The sequence below is a fragment of the Bemisia tabaci genome, chromosome 3, assembly GCF_918797505.1.
Source record: "Bemisia tabaci chromosome 3, PGI_BMITA_v3".
Classification (NCBI taxonomy): Eukaryota; Metazoa; Arthropoda; class Insecta; order Hemiptera; family Aleyrodidae; genus Bemisia; species Bemisia tabaci.
In genome coordinates, this window is record NC_092795.1 from 15692980 (window position 1) to 15715267 (window position 22288).

Below are 22288 nucleotides of genomic sequence, written 5' to 3' on the forward strand. Positions count from 1 at the left end.
ACTCACACGCTTGAGCGGAGGCAGAATTTTTGGTTTTCACATTGATACTTTTTTTCTGCACTCCGGATGCAGCGGAAGATTTCGGATTGTTCCGCAAGAGGGCGTTTGAAACCGAGTCTCTCTCAATGGCTTCGCTGCGGCTGTCACGAGCGGTTATTTATCATAACTCTTCCTCTGTCATGCCAAATAAAAATCGCCCAACTCTATGCAGTTTGAATGGGAGTTGCGCCGTTTTCGCTCGGGAGGTCTGTCCTACTTGAATCCTGCGTTCATTCGTGCCATTATTAAAGCGGCATTTGCGCCTCTTTGTCACAAAATATTCACACTCGCTGAGTGACAAATACTGAGAGCAAACAAAATGCTCTTATTTTTCCTCCCTTCCGTTTTCCATTCGAATTACGATTCCTCCCTTTCCACGACTTTGGACCGGGCCGGCCCAGGATCGTAAATAAAAAGACGAGATAAACTCCAAAAGAAGAGGCATGATGAATCTCAGCTTGGCACTGTCGAGCGATAAGTATACCTAATAGATGTACTGACAAGTGCAGTAAGAAATTGATTTTTTTTGGTCAGACACTCAGCAGAATGTCTTCTAAAACAGGCTAGCCTAAAAGCAGTACTTCTACAGTACTTTTTCAGTACATTCCCAAGAAATTGAGTACCTCCTCAACAGGAAAATTCAGTACTTTTTCAGTACTTCCAATTATTGACGGAATTTAAAACATTTGAATTTCGCTCAAATTGAGACAAAAATGAAAAAAAAATTAGAAAAATTCCGGACCTTCTTGCGGAATTTCCGCACTTTTTCAGTACTTCCGACTACTTCAGTACAGACTCTCAGTACTCCATGCTTTCAGAATATGTCACCTAGGCACGGCCATCGAAACAATTCTATTCAATTTTCCGAACTAGTCATATTGATCCGGTCAGTCAAACTTAAAGTCGTCCAACTCTCGGCAATCAATAACTTATGAACAGCTCCAAAAATCCTCTTTATTTTTCCGAACTGGTCATATTGATCCGGTCCAAAGACATAGAGACGGAGTGCTCGTATCTAAAAGCACGAGGAAAAAGTGAAGCCTGATGGTTTGGCGCTGGGTGCTTGTGTGAGTGTGTAAATGAGCGCGGGAATCCATAGCGACAAACGGAAATTTGATGTGAACTTGTCCTCTTGATTTTTCCACATTTCTTCTTCGAAACGTATTTTAAATGCCTAAAACGAATATATTAAGAAAGTTGAGACTGCGTCCTATTACAATACACCTACTTTTGCTCGGTAACAGGCAGTAATCTCAGATAAAATTAGTTTTTCTTCTGCTCATGGTGGTTCTGCCAGTTCAAACAGGCCGTTACAGTCGTAGATGACCGTTACTCCCAAATGAAATTAATCGGTCGACGACGGAACAAAACTAACCTAAAGTTATAAAAATATGAGTGTGTAAGTGAATTTGGGCAAAAATCAACCTAAAATACTTTGTTTCCGCAATTTTATTTAGTTCCCGCCCTACATTTGAATTTCAAACTCGTCCCGATTTCGCCGCCAATCCTCTAGCCAATAGTAGAGGTGATTGAAAAGAAGCTTCATTTTTTGCTTTTAGCGCTCCGTCTTTATGCCTTTGATCCGGTCAGTCAAACTTGAAGCCGTCCAACTCTCGGCAATCAATATCCTAGGAACAGCTCCGAAAGTCGAGTGCGGTCGCGCAAGGATGACTTTCGCATGTCGACATTCGGACCGTCCCAAACTCCCCGGCTCGGCAGCGGGTGCGAGCGAGAGGTGGCGAGCGCGGGCGGGAGACAGGCGCGCGTGTAAACGCTAATACTTGATCGAGTATTTTAATAAAAACTTGCGGGCGGAAGGCGAGTAAGGAGAAGGCGGGAGGCAGGACCGGAAGCGAACGCGCTCCGAAGGAGAAGAGGAAAAGGAAACAAACGAACCGAACTAAAACAAAGAAGGAATGTTCGGGGGAGAAAAAGCGCAGTTCGCTCAAACGTGCACCCGAACCGGGGATGCGGGAGATTACATAACTTTCGTCTCTTCCCAGCATAAATATTAGCTAGGCGAAAGATTAAAGGGAAAGGTGAGGAGGGGGTGCCATCATCCCCCGACATCGCCCCGAACCCCCGAACGTCATCGCCCGAAAATTTAAACGTTCCCAGGCATCTGCTTAAACTCTTCTGCATAGTTTGCAGGCAACGAAAATACATATAAGAAATTAAGTTCTGACATCCAGTCGGGTTTTAGATTTTGTGATCTGTTCTTATGCGAAAGATTTTGCGAGAAACGCGGTAGTGTTGCTATGTCAACTGTGGTTCCTTCAAAATTAAGAAAAAAGCTCCTAAGGTTAAGGCTGTAATGGAGATGTTGCATGTGTGGGGAATTTGCGATTTGACTGTTGATTCTTATGTAACAGTTCGCGAGAAACACGATGATGCCTCTGGTTTTCTCTAAAATTAACTCCAAAGCTCAAAAAAAGCTTTCAAGTTAAGGCCAAAATGGAGGGGATATCCCACGCTATCCTAAGAGCCCACCTCTACATCGAGACAAACTCTCCGTGCAAAGATAGGGAGCAAATACATTGACAGGGCTGCCGTGTTTTCAGTTTTGGAGTCCCCAAATAAGGTGGCAGCCCTGTCAAAGTATTGACTCCCTATCTTTGCATGGAGAGTTTGTCTTGATGTAGAGGTGGACTCTCAGGATAGCGTGGGATATCCCCTCCATTTTGGCCTCAACTTGAGAGCTTTTTTCGAGCTTGGGAGTTAATTTTAGAGAAAATCAGAGGCACTATCGTGTTTCTTGCGAACTTTTGCATGAGAATCAACAGTCAAATCGCAAATTCCTCACACATGCAACATCTCCATTAAGAGGCATCCCTCGCGATGGATGAATAAAGGGGCTTGGAGGACGAGGCGCATAAGTGCAGTTTTTGCTAATTCGAAAAATAGATTTTTGAATTTTCGAAAATACATGAATCCCTATGGCGGAAAGAAAGTTCAAACTTACTTTTGGACGCTTAAAAATTGGAATATGGGAGCAAATTTTTCCACAAAACATACAGTAAGACTAGTTTTACTTAAAATCATTAATATCTCAATTTTTTTCCAAAACTGCACTTATGCACCGTGTCCTACAAGCCCCTCAATTCACCTCCATTCTAACTACCATTGGTAACATACATACAGTAAGATCCAATGGTTCCGCACCATATCCATTTGGAACTTCAACCGTCCACTTTTTTCTAATGGTCATAGACAAAGACCTGCCCCTAAAAAAATGTCTTCTTTCATAAACTTCCCATGATAAATCACAAAAAAGGGTTGACGATTGAATTAAGAATGTAAGATCCGTGCTACCCTCTCAGCGGGGCCTCTCCAAAATTTTCGGATCGAGAGCTATACAGCTATTTGTGACCTGGGTACACCCTGGAAGTTTAAACTTGATGTCTCAATGAAAATGAAAAAATTGCTAGGGTGGTAAAGAACTTCCGGATTACACTGTAAAAAGGTCAAGTATTTCAGTAGCAACGGAACACACAAAATAAAGAGGGAAGGGAGTGAGGATTCTGCTCGTGACGGCATGCAATTGAAAGGAAACAATGTTGACGAAATCAATTTAAAATCCATATACCTGCATGTTCCGGAATAGCAAATCCACTCGTAAGTGCATCCAATTATTTCATTGAAACGGATAGCGAAAATCCGGGGCCCGTAGCCTAAAACGATCTGGGCCGATGAAACGTTTCACATTCGAGTCGAAACAATATTCCTTTCGGTTTAGGGAGGTAACCATGAGAGAAATTTCAAGCACAGTTTATGACTTTGAAAATTTCTGATTCTCTGCCTTGTTCCAGACTTGTGCAGCGAATCTCAGATTATCAACTCCCTATTTTAAGAGAAACTTTACTCTCTTCCCCGTTCTCCTCGCAGTCTTTTCGGTGGTTTAGTCTCTCAGAACAAGTTCATCCAGTATACATAAAAAAGCAAGCACTATTATAAGAGTATGTTGAGAACTTTAACTGAACTGAGAAAAATTATAGAATTATTACAGCTAAGGAAATCATTCTCTCAGAGGTTTCTCATTGTGTTGAAAAATAAATTCGTTGCCTCAAAGAAACGAGATACAAGAAAATATCCCTGATCAATAAGACAAAAAGTATTCAAAACGTAACATTATTGGACCGCGTTTAGTAGAAAGGAACCGAGTCACATCAGCTACTGTCAAATTATACTGAACAATTTAATTTTTCACAGGAGAACGTCTGTGGGAATTTTTTTGAAATTTTTAAGGAATTTGCTTCGAAATACGCAGTAAACTCATTGAAGTTTGAACAAAAAAGTCCGCACAACCTTTTTCACGTGACAAATTAAATTGGCCACGTAAATTTGACAATAGCTGATGTGGCTTGGTTTCTTTCTGTTTAACGCGGTTCAAGTTTAATTGTCACGACTAAAATCTTCCTTGCAAATTAGTATTTTTTGGGAGCGAGAGATTTTTGTTGCAGCACACACATTCAACAGGACGTTTTCAGTCATATGGCAAAAAAAATCCATCAAACCGCACAGTCAGAGCACCACTGAAAGGCAATTTTCAGCTGACTCTATGATGAGTGTTTTTACTTGTTTCTTTTAACGTCTACGCAAGGATTTTTTCCCCTTAGGAAATACTTGATCACTTGAGCCCGAGTATTAAACTGGGAATGACGGTCTTCAAATTGGAAGGGCAGGGCCACCATGCGAAAATTAAACTACGAGTAGCTGTGCTTGTAGAAACCGGGTGTAGAAACAGATTTTAGCCTCCGTTAGAAAATATTTCGGGTGAGGTGAGGGGCGGGAGAGAAAGAAAAACATGGACAGAAGCCAGCCAGTCGATGGGTTGACTAAGCATTAAGTAACGCATGGGCAGGTCCTTGAATCAAACACCAAACTGTAGTCTTCCTCGCCTTCAGAACAAGGATGAAAATGACACTTCAGCTACGGTATTTTCGGGACATTTTATATGGTATTTTCTGTATTTATTACATGCGCCCGTCGGCGAGAAAGAAGCGAACAGCTAATAATTGAGGCGTTGGTACCATCAGATCTATGGTGAAACTACACAATTGCGTAACTCGGTTGGTTACAGTGTTTCAAAATCTCAGCTCCTATTTAATTTACCAAAATCAATCTAATTAATGAACCAACTTCATGTTTTGTAATTTTCACAGGATAAAGTTCACACAGAGAAAAAAAACACTGACATTTTCAAGGAATTAGGTTTTGTAGTTCTCGATGCCAAAAATAAAGTATGATAGGAAGTCTACAACGCTGCAAAGCGAGATACGCATTACTGCAGATGCACCATCGACATGGGAACCTTTCAAATTTTGGTGAGAAAAATTTCGAGGAAAAAGTAGAAAAACATTTCATTTTACTTTTCAGTAGAGCAAGTTTTCCATCGGGAAAATTCAATGCACGTATGTACTGGCAGGCTAAGGAAGAACGCCATATGAAAATTTCAGAATTACCACATTTACTCGGATAAAACACGTATTCTTGAGAAAATGTATGCATATCTTTCTTTGAAATTTTCAGATATTTTGCGAAAATTTGCGAAGAAAAATGTCCAAGAAATGTGAAGAAAAACATCCAAAATTTCCCGAGTTAATTCTTGTTTTAGTGAATAAAATATGGCAACGTCTAAAGGCTTATACGACGTTTTCCCTTAGCCAATAGTGTGCGGAAAAACCTCTCGTCTGCTTTATGAATATATATTCAGATTGTGCTACTGGTGGAAACGTTCCGTGTACGTGCACGCAGCATATTCCTTTGAGAAACGTCCGCAGATAAATTCTAAACCGTGAATCAACCCTCGGCGAACGGCTTTCTTAAAACTGCATCCCTTACGTTTTCTGAAGCAAGGTTTACGACGACGAAAGAGAGCGGTTCATTTAACTTAAACACAGGGTACGAACGCATTTAACTGATTCAAATTTTACCTCTGAACAGAGACGGAGGATGGAGACATTACTGGCTTAAATGAGTAAAGTTGTAATTTACTGCCGCGAGCCGCTCTGAAAAGCACTTTAAGAAAATTGGAATTGCGAAATGTATTCATAGGCAAAAACACGGGCCTACATGAATGCACTTAAATGGAATTACAATCCAAAACTTCTGAAAGTGCGTATTTAAAAGTTATCCCGGGATTAGAAAGCCGGACAAGACAACGACAGGCGATGGGATGCAACCCGCATTACAACATGCGCCACGATTATTATGATTTTACAACAATGTTGAACGACGTGAAGGGTAACGACAAAATTTGAAGAGGAATTAATGGCTTCGAGCTTTCTTTTCAATAGTTGGACTACGTTTTGCAATTAGGAACTATAAATTCCGGCCCGGTTTAAAAACAACGTATGTGCCATTAGTTTTCCTTTGCACATAAGTGTTTTTTTCAGATGAGCCAGAATTTATAGCTCCGATTTGCAAAATGCAGTCCAGTTCAAGTTACAGAGCTAAAATTCAACGATGCAAGGCGTTAGAATTTTAGAAGCGATTGCAAAGCGAAATCCATGCCGGCTAATCGGTATGTCGCAGGCAGTTAGCCAAATCGGCAAAAAGGCATTTTATCAGATGCCTGAGCAGATAGTAACATTTGAGTAGTTTATGAAATTCCGTAAATTTATGGGGAAAAGCTTACGAGTTTTTAATATTTAGGCAAAAATAAGTGATCAAATCTGTAAACTTCTCTTGTTTCTTCTTTCTCAAATACTTCTCATATATATGAATGTTAAAATTTTAAAAATTATGTATTTTCTGACATGTTGAAACTTTCAGGACAAATGATTGTGTTCAACCAGATTGTTAAAAATCATTGAAAATACTTTCGTTTGATGCACGTTTTACGGGTAATTTTTCTTACAGAAACAATGGATTACTCTGTCTAAAATTAGGAAAAGAATCCGAATTTCAATATACATTAGGATATTTGACTATTTGCCTAGGCATTTTAAAAAATTTCTGACTAAACTATTTGCCTGCGACAGATACGTAACATACCACAGATATGGCTATGTTTTGTCTAATTTAATGACATGACAAAAATTAGCTTCCTATATAACTTAGGGACAGGCGAGGGCGTTAACACGTTTGTAACTGAAATACCGATTTTTCGACACAACTTGGCAAAGGTCGCCCCTGTAAAATATTTTTTCTCCGGGCTGCGGCCTCTTTTCAAGTGGACAGCATGGTTTAAAATGTACACGAATATCTAATGTTTGAATCTCATGTAGAGGATGGGGTGCTGAGTTATCTGTCCTGACGGTTTTTTATTTTATTTTATTTTTTTATTATTCATTCTGCCAGTGTCAGATGCAATTTATTTTCCACGATGAAACGACATACATTGATAATAGTGAACTAGAGGGAGTTGATATTCGTCCCTTTTTTAAATTTACTGACCGAATCAAAGGTGGGCAACAGGGAAGTTTGTACTTTGTATCCTCTTCAAATTAGATAAAAATAAAAAATAAACAATGATTCTTTCCTGGCCTCTAGCAATAGCCTTTTCTCCGAATGCCAAAGCCTGGAAACAATATGCAAACATATTCACCACTACATATCGATAGTGAAATAGTGAAACTCTTAAACCTCTCGAATTGCGACAGTGTAAAATTCAAGTTACATATTCTTCTAATATAAATAAAAACACATACGTAAAACGATTCGGGATGATTCGTTAGAATTGTTTCCCTCTGCCTGATGCGTTATTTAGAGTAGTTACCTTCGAGATATTAAAAAAATATTTGATCATTCCGGATAAAATTATCTGAAAAATTCGATGAAAAAAAGACAAGCGATCAAAAAGCTTAGAATTCAATTAAAATAAATATGGCAACATCCAACTGGTCGACAAATATTTTTTTTCAAGCACGGCAACGCATCGCAGTGAAAATATCGTGGAAAGTCAGAAGCACAGCGACGAATGTCCACGCAATTAATTGTCATTGTCACATACCGGTGATACAACTATTTTAACTCTCCGGCGCGCGTTTTGCCTACGCTTTCAATTGAAGGATTTTTCGGATACCGCATTACGCAAAAAAGAGGTTCCTGTTCTGACTCATTTATGAAACGCTTACTCGCATACTAATAAAGACACTTGGTCCGATTCTAAAATAGATAAAAAAACCGGTTTCTCCAGACGTACTGCACTGCATATTTCAAGTGACTTTGCAAAATAAATTCAGTTGCGATTATGAAGATGATTTTACCTTCCGTTTATAAAATCAAACCACTAAGATGTAAGATTTTATTCAAGAAAACAAACTTCTGCACAATTATTTTACTCTTAACCTTTTTCATATGCCTGTATTAATACTGCCTTCTTAAGGTCTCCGTACATGCGTAAACATGTGTGCCTGTTAAATATCATACAGTTGAATTTAGATCGGTTTTTGCTTTCAAATGATCATTTTAACAGATTCGTGGATGTTTTAAACCGCATATTGTTAGTGATTTCAACAATTATTCACTAGGAATAAAAATGTAACGTTCTAAAGCTTAGTGGGCGTGCGGGAGGCTATCAACTTTGACTTCAAACATTTCAGCATTCGGATATAGATCTTCTCTGCAGCTAAATTCTTTTTGAATACAGAAGGCTTGCTCTTTTCAGAGAGGTGTCTACTCCGAACATGCCGAGTTTGCCCTTTAACCATCGGCGTGCCTTTGAACTCTTTTATTTCTCGGGAGTCTTTCGCTTAGGTGGTTTAAATGATAAATATGTGAGATTAGGAAGTTCCTTCCAGATTACTAGGGAATTTTTGAAATTGAAAGCTTCGAATGTGAGTGTTTTCGACGTAAAACACTCTTGCACTCAAACAAATAATTTTCTTGCGATTCGTTCAATAATGTGCTGATCAAAGCAGTGGCGTGGCGTGCTTCGCGATCCATCGATATTCCCCCATTTGAAGCTGTGGTAAAGAATCGATGATTGAGGTGTTCGCTGCGAACACCCTGTTTATTGATACTTTTCCATTAGGTAAAATGGTCGATCAACCGATATATCGCAAAGCACGCCACGCCACTGGATCAAAGGCGTAACGTTGCATCATAATCCGAGAATGTCGAACCCCAAATATTGAAGACTTCAAGTTCAAATAGCTGTTTCTTAAATCTACATTTCCCAGAACTACAAACTAGAAACCCCCATGATAAGATTGGTTCTCACTTTCGGGCATTTTGTGCGTCGATGAGTTCGTAAAATAATCCTTTGAACAGTTCGAAATTCATTCTTTGTGCTGACAGTTAAGTAACAAGTTTTTCAGTAAAATTTCCTGGATTTTCCAAGTACTCGAGGCCAAATTGAAAAGTTTCTCAGACCGTTACGCAGAAAACCATCAAATACTTCGTTCTGAATTACGAACACTGTGCACTTATTAAAATTTTCTGCAAAGACCTAAAATAATGCCTATTGATGAGATTCGGGTATATTTTAGAAACGAAGGTGTGTACCACCGCGGTGGGTGATGTCAAACGCCGTGTTTTTTCAAGGGCGCGCTAACTGCGTTAATATTGGACATGGAAACTTAGTGTTTTCATAAAACTTTTACGGGTCCATAACCTAAAATCATCAAGACGCGATTCTGTGATTAGCGCGGTGGCGATCTTGAAAAAAGGGAGCTTTTCACCCAAAATCGATATTTTCAAAAGATTTAACCTGGAAAGAAAAAACACATTGGATCTAGAGTCCAGACTCTTGAAAACATTGACAAGAAAAAATACTCTCGATTCAATCAGATTTTTGCTTAGATCGAAAGGAAATCCGCTCAAATTAAGAGGCTTGGTTCTTGATTAAAGCGAAAATCCGATTGAATCAAGAGTGTTTTTTCTTGTCGATGTTTTTAAGAGTCTGGACTCTAGATTCAATGTGTTTTTTTTCCAGTGTGGTTGCAATGTCCCTTTGCGGTAACAATTATTTCGATTTTGGTTACAATATAGACTAGAATGACACATTGTTATCTGGACTGAAATAATTTGTATTACAGATGTAACATTGTAACAACGACTAGAGCAGTAGGTCTGTGGCACCTGGGAATTCACTGCGAGAATTGTGAGAGCAGCGATTCTTTTTCCTATAAATCTAATCTAATAATGTAATTTTTACTAGATCCAATGTGGTTTTTTTCCTGTGTAAATAAAGGAAAAGCATTCTTGCCAACTTGCGAAATCGCCACCGGCCAAGCGCAGCTGAGGTATCAAAGATTTTCTAGACCCTCGGGAACTCGGTCAAAACCTCTTTTTCTCCATTATGAGTGAATGTGACTTGGTTCTTCGCCACGGAATCCAGTCCATCATAAAAAAAGAGAAAAAAAAGAAGAAAAAAATGACTTACATTATCATACTCGGAGACACCGGACGGGATGGGGAGATCTGTTGAGCAGGAACTGTCAAGGGAGACTCCGGTAGCCGTCTCGCTCAGCGCCGTTTGCGGCAAACTCTGCAACACGTCAAAACAAAACATAATCAATGCCATTTCTCGCGTCAGCCTCCTGCAAGACGCTCCTCCTGCCGAACCCCTCACCCCCTCCCCCCGCACCACCGTGCGGTTTCTCGGCGTGGCAATAAGAAAGTTGAAGCTCGATCCACTGACACGCTGCGTGACGATGTGACTCTGCCGTCAAACCAATTCCAGGGGACCCGTCGCACAGTCACTCCGGATTCTTCGCGGGAAAAAAGAGGGTTTTGAGAGGTTTTAGGGCTGCAATCTCCAAGTAGGAGGATGTTAAACGCTCCATGAGAGATTTCCAAAAAAAGTAATTTTGGAGAGCAGAGGGGGTAAATTGACCCCCACCCCTCCAACTCCACCCTCTCCACATACACTTGGGCAATTCTAATAGATTTAACTTCAGATTTCATGCAAAATCAGACAAAGGGTTAAAAATTGCACGGGTATATTTTAGTAAAATGATTAATAGTTTAAGTCAATGTGGCACCCTTGGAATGAAGTTACGTTCTTCGTCCGGGAGACAACGAGATAACCCGAAAACTGACCCCCCCTTCTCCCTCCACATAGAATTGGGCAATTTTAATTGAAAATCTCACTAATTTTTCCTCATATTTCATGCAAAATCAGACAAAGGGTTAAAAATTGCACGGGTATATTTTAGTAAAATGATTAATAGTTTAAGTCAATGTGGCACCCTTGGAATGAAGTTACGTTCTTCGTCCGGGAGACGACGAGATAACCCGAAAACTGACCCCCCCCCCTCCTCCCTCCACATAGAATTGGGCAATTCTAATTGAAAATCTCACAGATTTTGCCTCAGATTTCATGCAAAAATCAGACGAAGGGTTAAAAATTGCACGGGTATATTTTAGTAAAATGATTAATAGTTTAAGTCAATGTGGCACCCTTGGAATGAAGTCACGTTCTTCGTCCGGAAGACAACGAGATAACCCGAAAACTGACCCCCCCCTCCTCCCACCACATAGAATTGGGCAATTTTAATTGAAAATCTCACAGATTTTGCCTCAGATTTCATGCAAAAATCAGACAAAGGGTTAAAAATTGCACGGGTATATTTTAGTAAAATGATAAATAGTTTGAGTCAGTGTGGCAACCTTGGAAGGGAGTTACGTCCCTTCGTCCGGGAGACGACGAGATGACCCAGTTTCTAACAAGGGCACTTATTACAGTGTGCGTGCATTCGGCATGGAGGAATTAAAACCGCCGTTTCCGCGGAACGTGGCATTTCCGTAAGCTCGAGAATGCAATATCGGCGTCCATATCTTCAGATTTGAGGGATCAGCGTTAGCCCGAAGACAATCGGGACTGGATATAGGGCGACGCCGTAGCCAAACAGACGAAACCCGCAGCCGGGGCCCGTAACGAAGCGTTCCCAGTTACAGCCGCTGCGGATTAACGCTTGTAATCCCTTTCCCCACCCGCCCCGCGCGTTTTTCTTCCCTTTTGTTTCGCGCTGCTTCGATCCATCGCGCTCTCGTTCGGATGGGAGTGCAGACTCCGGCTCGTGTTAGGTATTACGTACGAATGCATCTCCATAATCATTGTTTCATTTTTCCGTTCCTCGCCTCGTCCGACGCTTCGCGTCTCGTCTCGTCGCGTCGGGGATCGCCGCCGTGGAAAATGATAAAAAATTGAGAGCTCTCCGCCATATCGAACAAGCGCCGACGTCACGTAAGAACGTAACTCGATTTTCGGGTGATCCGTACATAGCATGGGTTTATAGGGAGGGTAAGGCTCATCCCAAAGTAGAGTTACGCTTTTAGGTAAGAGAGGAGAGAACGTGCGGAACCATCTTTCCCACTCAGGAGCCGAACTTCCACGAACGACGTAACGTCGTAACGTATGAACGTAACTCGATATTCGCGTGCTCCGTAAGGAGAGTAAGGCGTATCACAAAGAATAAGAGTTATGTCTTTAGGTTGGAGCAGCGACAACGTAAGGAATCATCTTTAGCGCTCGTGAGCCGAACTTCCACGAACCGTGTAACGTAAGAACGTAACTCGATTTTCGCGTGCTCCGTAAGGAAAGAAAGGTTTATCCCAAAGAATAAGGGCTACGTCTTTAAGTTAGAGGAGCAACAACGTAAGCAACCATCTTTCGCGCTCAGGAGCTGAGCTTCCATGAACGATGTAACGTAAGAACGTGACTCGAATTTCGGGTGATCCGTAGCTAGTATGGATTTGTAGGGAGGGTAAGGCTTATCCCAAAGTACAGTTACGCTTTTAGGTAATAGAGGAGAGAACGTGCGGAACCATCTTTCGCACTCGGGAGCCGAACTTCCACGAACGACGTAACGTCGTAACGTAAGAACGCAACTCGATATTCGCGTATTCCGTAAGGACAGTAAGGCTTATCACAAAGAATAAGAGTTACGTCTTTAGGTTGGAGCAACGACAACGTAAGGAACCATCTTTAGCGCTCGTGAGCCGAACTTCCACGAACCGTGTAACGTAAGAACATAACTCGATTTTCGCGTGCTCCGTAAGGAAAGAAAGGCTTATCATAAAAAATAAGAGTTACATCTTTAGGTTGGAGCAGCGACAACTTAAAGAACCATCTTTAGCGCTCGTGAGCCGAACTTCCACGAACAGTGTAACGTAAGAACGTAACTCGATTTTCGCGTGCTCCGTAAGGAAAGAAAGGTTTATCCCAAAGAATAAGGGCTACGTCTTTAAGTTAGAGGAGCAACAACTAAAGCAACCATCTTTCGCGCTCAGGAGCTGAACTTCCACGAACAATGTAACGTAAGAACATAACTCGATTTTCGCGTGATCCGTAGCAGGCATGGATTTATGAGGACAGTAAGGCCCATCCCAAAGAATAAGGGTGACGTCTTTTGGAGGAGCGATAATGTAAGAGACCATCTTTAGCACTCGTGAGCCGAACTTCCACGAACGAAAACGGTGTTTGGTTTTCCGAGACGATTCTTCGTTACCTAGACGGACAAACGTAAGAAACGTAACTGCATTTCAACGTTGCTTATTTCAACTTGCAAATTGTGATGGTGTTAGGGATTTTTGATACAATTTTCAGTTATTCTTGTCTGATGAAAGAAAATCCGGCAACGTTCAAAAGTTCACGCGGCGATTTTCCTAAGCAAAGTAGTACTGTAGTACAGTGCGTATCGTAAACACAACTATTGCACCCTTCCCTCTCTTCCAAGCCGGAGGGACGGATCACAAAGCGGATACCACACTGTGCGGGTGTTTAAATGTTCAATATGCGATCAAATGGGTCAAAGAATTGTTGGAGTATGCCTGGTGGAGGGGATGGGGTGGGGGTGTTTCGGGGTGGGTCGGAACCGCGAGCAAATAGTGGCGGTAATTATTGCTTCCGCCCAAATCGGGGGAATATCATGGTCGTGCTGGAGCTTAAAATCACTCCCGGAGCAATATGCACCGGAAATATTCCCTCAACGGTAATTAGTAAACAAAGAATGCGGTCTCCACGTTTGCCGCCCACGACCGTAGGCACAGAGATCATAATTACACTCCGAGAGGCATAAGGAGAGAAAGAGGGGATTCAGTCATAATTTCACAGCTTTCCGACGATGATTATTGATTGACTTATCATCACGTCGAATATTTAGATCCTGCGCGTTGTGCTTTTGTAAGCAGTCAATAGGCTTGCATATTACTAATATACATTCATTAACGTCTGGAGCAGAATTTCATTTAATTTCGACCATGAAATTGACTGACTTATACCCTGCGCGTTGCGTTAAAGTGGACTACATTTTGCAATTTGGAACTACAATTTCTGGCTAAATTGAAGAACAACCCTTGTACTATTAGTTTCCCTGCGCACATGAGTGTTTTTACGGATGACACAGAAATTGTAGTTCTTAGATGTGAAATGAAGTCCAATTCGGAGTCAGTCAGTAGGCTTGCTCGATTGTTACTAATACACATCCAGGAACGTTTGCAGTAAAATAGTATTCAATTTCGACCATGGAATCGACAGATTTTAGGTTTGAGGATCAAAAAAGAAGAGTTCGGAGGAAGCTATTTTATACGGAGTGTACATTAAGATCATGGTATAATGGGGATACTAGACTGTCTGACTTTACATTCTTCATAGGATATCCAGTGGCCAGTATCAGACTTTCGATGGTTTCAAGGATTCGAGTGGTATGGGTCGAGAAATTCGGGCACCATTGTCAGGAATCTAAAACTAGTTACAAATTTCTCGGAAAACAGATATGTACATATACAGCTTTAATAGCTCAATACCCACTTGAGACCACGTCAAATAAGTTTGCGCACCTCTATAGAGACCGACAGACGATCTACCGCACCATCTTGGTTTTTTAATTTAGTTTCAATGCTGAATTGAAGGCAGGCAATCGTTCGTTACATAATCTAAAAGTGTGTAAACTTATTTGGCGTGCACTCTACCAAGCTTTTTTATATCTGAATGATGCAAAACTCTGCATGCTCGGGAGTTTTGGGCGAGTTCCGCCACTGCGGGCCAATTATTGCAATTGATGGACAAAGCTATAGACAAAGAAGACAAAAGGGATGTAAAGGCATCCTATTGGTGGAAGCGGGAGGTTGCAATGGGCAAAGGAGGTAGGTAATAGATTGACTAACGTCAACTAAAGGGAGATCCTATAGTTAGTCCACTTTCTCCCTTAGTCTATAGGAACCACCCATTTCAACCAATAGGATCGTTCTATACTACCTATGTCTTCTTTGTTTGTAGCTTTGCTTATCTATTTCAATAATTACTCCGCGAATCACAACTCCTGTCGTGCAAAAATTTAGGGAGGGCTTGCGGGAAACGCTCACCAAAATTAAACCACCCCGGAGTTATGGCGGCTTCATTTTCGTAGATGAAATACAAGGGTTTTGAGGAAAAAACACACAAGCTCCCAAATTCTAATATTGGAGCCAAGCACAGTGCCGGCAGCGCGAAACGCGCTCTGGCGCCTGCAAGACTGCATGGATACTTCACGCATTGCTCATATGCGCCGTGATGTACGCGCAATGCGTGAAGTATCCTCCATGGTGTACGCGCAATGCATGAAGTATCCTTGCAGTCTTGTAGGCGCTAATACGAGGTTTTGCGATGATGCGATGGTCGCACTGTACTCGGCTCTAATATTCCAACTCGCAAAGTCAGCGTCGTGATTTCGCTTTGTCTAATTCAATAATCAGCCCGCTGTACCCTTAAAAACCTTCCTTGTTGGATGGTGAACAATAGTTGAGGAGTTTGCCCGATAAGGATATTCATATTGTCCTGCTCGTAAAACAACTACTGAACGCGTAACTCAATGGCAAATAATTAGGTAATTTCAAGGGTTTAGTCGCGGTTCTCACGACGCGACGGACAAACTATTTCCGTTGCTCTTCAGGAGGCAAAAGGAGGTTCCTTTCTACCTCTGGATTGTCCGCGCAGACCAGTTCAGAGTAAACAATTGTCCTCTTCTGCGCGACACCTCGGGGGACAGGTTATTAGATTATTTAAGAATGTAGTTCGTCCGAAAAACTCACGGTGTACTTTGAGCGGAGTCAGAAGAAAAAGAGAAAAGAGATAATAACGCGAAGGGAAGAAAACCAAGATTAAAGGCAACTTCCTGAGCACTTAATTCCGCTGACACTGAGAGCTAAGCGGGAGGAAGTGCAACTTGGGAAGAAAAAAAAACTGAGGAAAAAAAAGGGCCATAAAAAGCGGAATTTAAATTGTTCATTCACAAAAAAAGCTGTGCATTTTATAAAACGTGACGCAACTTGTTTAAGGACGAGCATTGTAGTTTGAATGAGGATGATAAAGTTGGAGGAGAAGGAAAAATGCAGCGTCCTTCCGCACGACATTGCATTAGAGAGTCGGAACAAAACACGGGGACAAGGAGACTCATTTGCTAGGAATTCCAAACGAGTGAGAATAAATTTTGGATGCCGCTTTCGTTCTTTTTGTGTCGTTCTCCGGTCGGATCTCCCCTCGTAAAATGTGGGTAGATTTCCTATCATTAGAGGCCAAAGGATTAATGCAGCGGGAATTTAATTCATCAAGAGTAGACGTGTCAGCGCAAAACCACCATAAGGCTCCTCCGTAATTCGGGGGAAAAATTCCTTGACTTCTCTACGTTCTTCCCGCCCACATAATGAAAATTCGTTTTTTTCCCAGACGAAGGAACGAAACCAGTGGGAGTGCCTTGGCGTACTTTGCGATATATCGATTAATCGACCATTTAAACCTATGTGGAAAAGTATCGATAAACAGGGTGTTCGCGGGGAACGCCTTAGTAATCGATTATTTACCACTGCTTCAAACGGCGAACTATCGATCGTAACTCCATTCTGATGTTACAAAACTGACTCGATAAATTTAAGTTTTTTTCCATTGGAGTGGGACTGATTGTGAGAAATTCTTCCAAAATGTTGCTGATTTTTGCATAAGATCAGGGGAAAAAGCCATGCAATTTCTGGATGGAAATGCCCAACAATTTCCTGGTAAAGATACGAATCGCGAGTGAAAACGCAAGGCTTTACAAGGTATACGTTGCTTCGTCTGGAAAAAAAACGAATCAGTGGCGATGCGTGAATGATCGATTATCGATATTTCCCCATTTGAAGCTGTGGTAAAGAATCGATTATTAAGATGTTCGTCATGAACGCCCTGTTTATCGATCCTTCTTCAAGGGTTGAAATGGCATATCAATCGATAAATCGCAATGTACGCCCCGCCAACTAATTACGGACTTTCTCGATTAACGCACACGGCGAAAAATCTGTGGCTTATAAACTAATTACTGGTTCATATGGAACACCACTAATAGTAGTGAAGGCAACATATAATAATGGTGCATATACCTTGGTCACGGTATATATACCATACTATGGTACGAGCTACCACAGTGTGGTTCAAGGACCGATAATCATTAGTTCATATAAAACTATTAATGGTGTTCCATATAAACCACTATTTGGTTTATAAGCCATAGCTTTTTCTCTGTGCAAGAGAAAAGTTTTCTACCGTTTCATACCAAATTGGTACAAAAGCTTTAAGTTGTAACGTCTAAGGATATTCAATTTTCAAAATACTTTATATTTGCCTTCCGATACAAATCTCCGATGAAATCCACTAGCAGATTCTCAGGGGAATGCTCATTTTTTCACCGAAATTCGAAACAAATATCGATATATTTTTTTAATTTTTCATCTTGGGGCTAATGCTATGACGCTAGATCAATGCAGATCACTAACCTGATGAACAAAACGATCATCAAATTATATCAATCACTCACGACCTATACTCGGAAAAATTTAAGTTTACAGTTTTCGATGAAAAACAGAAAGAGGGGAAGAAACTAATTAGCATCACCATTTACATTCGGCTTTTAGACTTTAGAGGTCATTAAACGGCAAGGGGGCATTTAACGCTTGAGGGTTGGTTCAAATTTTCCTTAAATGAAGGTCATCAACGAGCCATCGATGAACTTAAAAAATTATTGATTCGGCATTTTGTATCAATAAATTTTGATGATCTTGATTTAAAGGAAGACTCGAAGTAACTTTTCATCGTCTGATAAGGCCTCCTCCGCCAGCAGGAAAAACCCAACGAGCGCAAAATGAAAAAAAAAACCTCCATCAACGCCGTAAAGCAAAGATCGAGACCTAAAAGTTGAAACATCGAAAAAAATCAACAGTATGATCATTTGGAGGGGCAGCTGGGGCAAAAAAAGGAGGCCAGAAAAAATGGCGGAGCTACGGAAATTAAAACAGGCGCGGGGAGCGAAAAAGAGCGTAAAACAGAGACCGGAAGCATAAATGAGAAAATAAACGGGTGAAAAAAGAGCGAAAAAAAGCAGGCATAAAACACCGCGAGTCCATAACAGTATGGATCGCGTCGCATCGGCGAGTTAAAAAGCACTAACGAATCAATAATAAAAATAAATTGCGAAAACATTATTTTCCTTGGCAGGTATACTGTTGCTCTTTTCGACCAATTTACTGGGCCCGAGCGGGGTTGGATTTTCATGAGTTTCTCGCAGCATCATTCTTGTCCACGCCGGCGGGAGGCGATTAGCCTTGGTACATTCCAAAACAACCTCGTTTTTCACGAAAAACTTAAATAATGCGCATGAGAAATGCGCATTTCCATTATAGCGTTTCATTTCTTTAATCACTCATACAAACGAAGAATTTCGGACGGTTGTGAATCAAGTTTAGTGTGACGTTTTGAGACCCTTGTGTGAGAAAATTATCGTAAAGTGCTCTTCGAAATAATGGTACCTACACTTTGAGTTGTTCGACACCGGATTCAAAGTCTGCAAAGTATTAACAGTGAGTTGGAATTTTTAAACCAATGTGCGTTCAAAATCAGCATAAAGCTGGCAATCTCAATACAGAGGGAAAGAGCTCATATCAACACAATTTTCCTCAAGGAGATACACTGTTGGGTGCAACAACTGATCGAGGGAAAATTGTGCTTATATGAGCTTTTCCCTCTGTATTGAGATTTTCAGCTTTATGCTGATTGTTAACGCACGTTGGCTAAGGAATTCCAACTCTCTGTCTTACAACTCGTGCGTCTACCGCAAACGCAATCAGTTTGTAAAATGTTGACCATGAAAACCAGTAGATTTTCCTACATTAAATTAAATAAGACAGAAACTCGACAACGTTGCGAATCGGGATTTGCGCTTATCTAATTTCCCCATCGCGGCCCCATTGTGGGCCGCGAAACGCATCTGAAAATGTAAATATTTCATTTCGACAAAAATGGGTTCGTTTGGGGTGAAAGAGACGGAAAGGGTTGAAAATGCACAAGAGCGCAGGCGCAGGTGCACGCATGTATCTGATGAAACTTGCACACGAGTTTTGATTGCTCACAAGAGGATACGGTTCACACACGCGAGGTAAGGTTGAAAAGGTGGAGAGGGTATGGATCGGGACCCGGGGGAGGGGTGGGGTGGGGGGTTACGACGGTCCGAAACAATTGCACCGTGAAGCCGACGAAGTGAAAGGAAGAGGCGAGCATGGATGGTTATGGCAAAAGTTCAAACCAAATGAAATTTATGTCGATCCGTTTATCTTCTTTAAAATGAAACTTTGTTCTTCCGATCGCGCGATAACTTATCCCGTTCGTGTATCTTGTCGACTATTTATCTTGGACCTTAAGCCTTCCGGGCAGACCCGTGCAGATCAATATGCTCATTCGAAGGTATATTCCGAGGGTTCGAACAGACAAGATATTCGAGCTTGAAAGTTTTCACGAGCAAAATAAGTCTACGATCCGGAGAAAGCCGCTACCATTATTTTCATCATCTACTCTCATTTCGGTAGTTTTCAGGGAATCTTTTTAAACTTGGATTTTAATGACGTCATTTCGTCTGAATTTTTGTTAAAAATACACATTTTAATCAAATAGGGCAAACTGTCGATTTTGGAAGGGGAAAATACTTCATAAAAAAAGAAAAAAAGGAGAAAAAGGAAAAAATTAAACTTGGTATGTATTACCTAAGTTTTGTTCAACACCATCGTGTCCTCTCTAAAACGTTCCATGACGGTGGCACAAACCCTCCCCCACTTCCCGAAGCGTTACGTTATTCGGTATGGCCCCTCATGAAAAGACGTAAATACAAGTTATATTAAAATCATGGATTAAGAAAACATAAACTTTCAAAAGTTTGTATTAAAGGAAAAGATCAAAGAGAGGCAGCCCAATGGGGGTAACTTGTAAGAGTCTGAAAGTCGTAATTTTCCAGCTGCTGCACAACGGTAAAAGCACGCTAGCTTATCACCTTCACTGAGGGTTATTGCGGCATTATCAGCAGTTTATTGAGGTGCTTACTTCAACTGGATCAATGACCAAGTTTTACGAGATCGTTTCAAGGAGTCAGTTTTCGTGTTTACAGAACACCGTCCGACGGTTTGAAGTAGATAAATGCAAAGCTTTCAAGTTTTCATCTTGCCACCTGAAAATAAAAACTTACAAACTTTGAAAAGAGACCTAAAAATTTTGATTCGTTTGGAAAGATTTCAAGAGCACAAAGGCAGGGATGTCGTAAAACTGCCTTGAAAAACTTTAATCCTTCACTAAGGACTAAACTGCGCACTAACGCACTAAACTAAACTCGTACTCAAGTTTTCACGAACAAGTTTTGTGAAACCGTAAGAAAATACACACTCAAACAAGATTTATTCATTTTCCTCACATCCTCTGCTTCCTTTTGCTGCAAATTTTTAAAAACGTTCAGGTTTCAAAAAGAGACTTACAAAGAATTGTCTATGCTCATAACAAACTCTCCGCAAGTTCATTGCTAATTTTTATCCCAACCCTTTCATTTTTGAGCCTACTAAAATTTTGCGAGGATGTTGACTTTATATTGGAGATGAAAATGTATTTGATATAGTCATATGGAAATTTTAAAGAAGGAGGTGCCTACTTTGAACTATAACACATGATATAATTTTCGAGACTATTAACGATCTTGAAGATGAAAGACTTCTACACGGTCATTATAAATGCCACCTCTAGTTTTCTCAATATATCAATACATACATTTCGATAGGACCAAATGAGTTGTCAACATAATAAACTACTCTAATAAGTTTCATAATCCACTAGGAATTATACAGAAAATGCTCATTCTCTCTACCTCCGCGCTACGGAAAAACACCGTAGAAACATTCGAATGTTGCCAAAAGTCCCCTTGTAAAACGTATATCGACGGTGAAACTACCAAACCACGTATCTCGGTTTGCGACGTCGCAGACTTCCTGTCATACTTTATTTTTTTAATGAAAAACTACTTAACGTCTAGTCTTGAAAATTTCTGTGATTTTTCCTCTTTGTGCGGAGAAAATTCTGTGAAAATTTCAAGGAATGATATTGATTTGGTCGACTTCAAAAAAATAAAATGCGAGCGTAGATTTTTAAACACCGCAAACGAGATACGTGGTTTGGTAGTTTCACCGTCGATATTTTTGAGGAGACTTCCGAATACTATCCATAGAAATTTTCAGAAAATAGAGACCTGGTTGCGGATAAAATTCTCCGACAAATGCAAATAAAAATGTTCTCCGATATCCCTGTAAATTAATATTTTATTAAAAGAAATTAGGCAACGTCTGAAGGCTCATACGGCGTTCTTTCTTAGTACGGCAGTCTCCGTTTGAATTTCTGCAGCATAGTGATAAACCTAACTCAACTAGATGGGTTGCAAGGAAGCGTTCTCATCGCGACACTACAAGTTATTTCCCTCAAGGCGATAGGAAGCTATTGGTGCGGGGTCTCTATGATACTCGAACAAGTAAGTCCTAAAAAGGAGTATGTCCATTTTCAGATGAGCCTCGAAACCTCAATCTTCTTACGGAACCCGGGGTTCATCTGAAAACGGAAACATTCATTTTGAAAAAAAAAAAAAGCTCGTTGACTTAGCCTGGAGATCTCCACGCTCGAGCGCCCGGAGCGGTCAATGAAAAATATCAAAGTGGCGATGCTCTGACCAGGCGGGTAGGAATCAGTGGATCAAGGAAAAATGGGGGAAAAGAGAAAGAACAACTAGAGCGAAGGAGGGCGGAGACGGGAGATAATAAACACGGACACAGGGGATCCTATCGGACGTGGAAGAACGGAGAGTGGATAGAGAAATAAGTCCGCGAGAATATCAAGACGAACGGACTCTTCGAGGAAGGCTCCGAAAGGAGTTGTCCCTTTCGGAAACATGACGTGGCGCGGAAAGGGGTGGGGAAAGATGGCGCAAAGTGGACCAGCACGTGTTTTAAAACAGACTTTAGTAATCAATTTTTTTTTTTTTTTTTTTTTTTTTTGACC

The 22288-nt window shown here is 40.9% G+C and overlaps 1 protein-coding gene across 1 annotated transcript in view; it reads right to left on the reverse strand.

Annotated features, from left to right (window-relative positions):
* The window catches only part of LOC109041943 (uncharacterized), a 261452-nt gene that overhangs the window by 87221 nt on the left and 151943 nt on the right, over positions 1–22288 (reverse strand). Inside the window, exon 4 of the mRNA XM_019058459.2 lies at positions 10370–10474. Coding sequence (XP_018914004.2) covers positions 10370–10474 — 105 coding nt within the window. The remainder of the gene's footprint in view (positions 1–10369; positions 10475–22288) is intronic.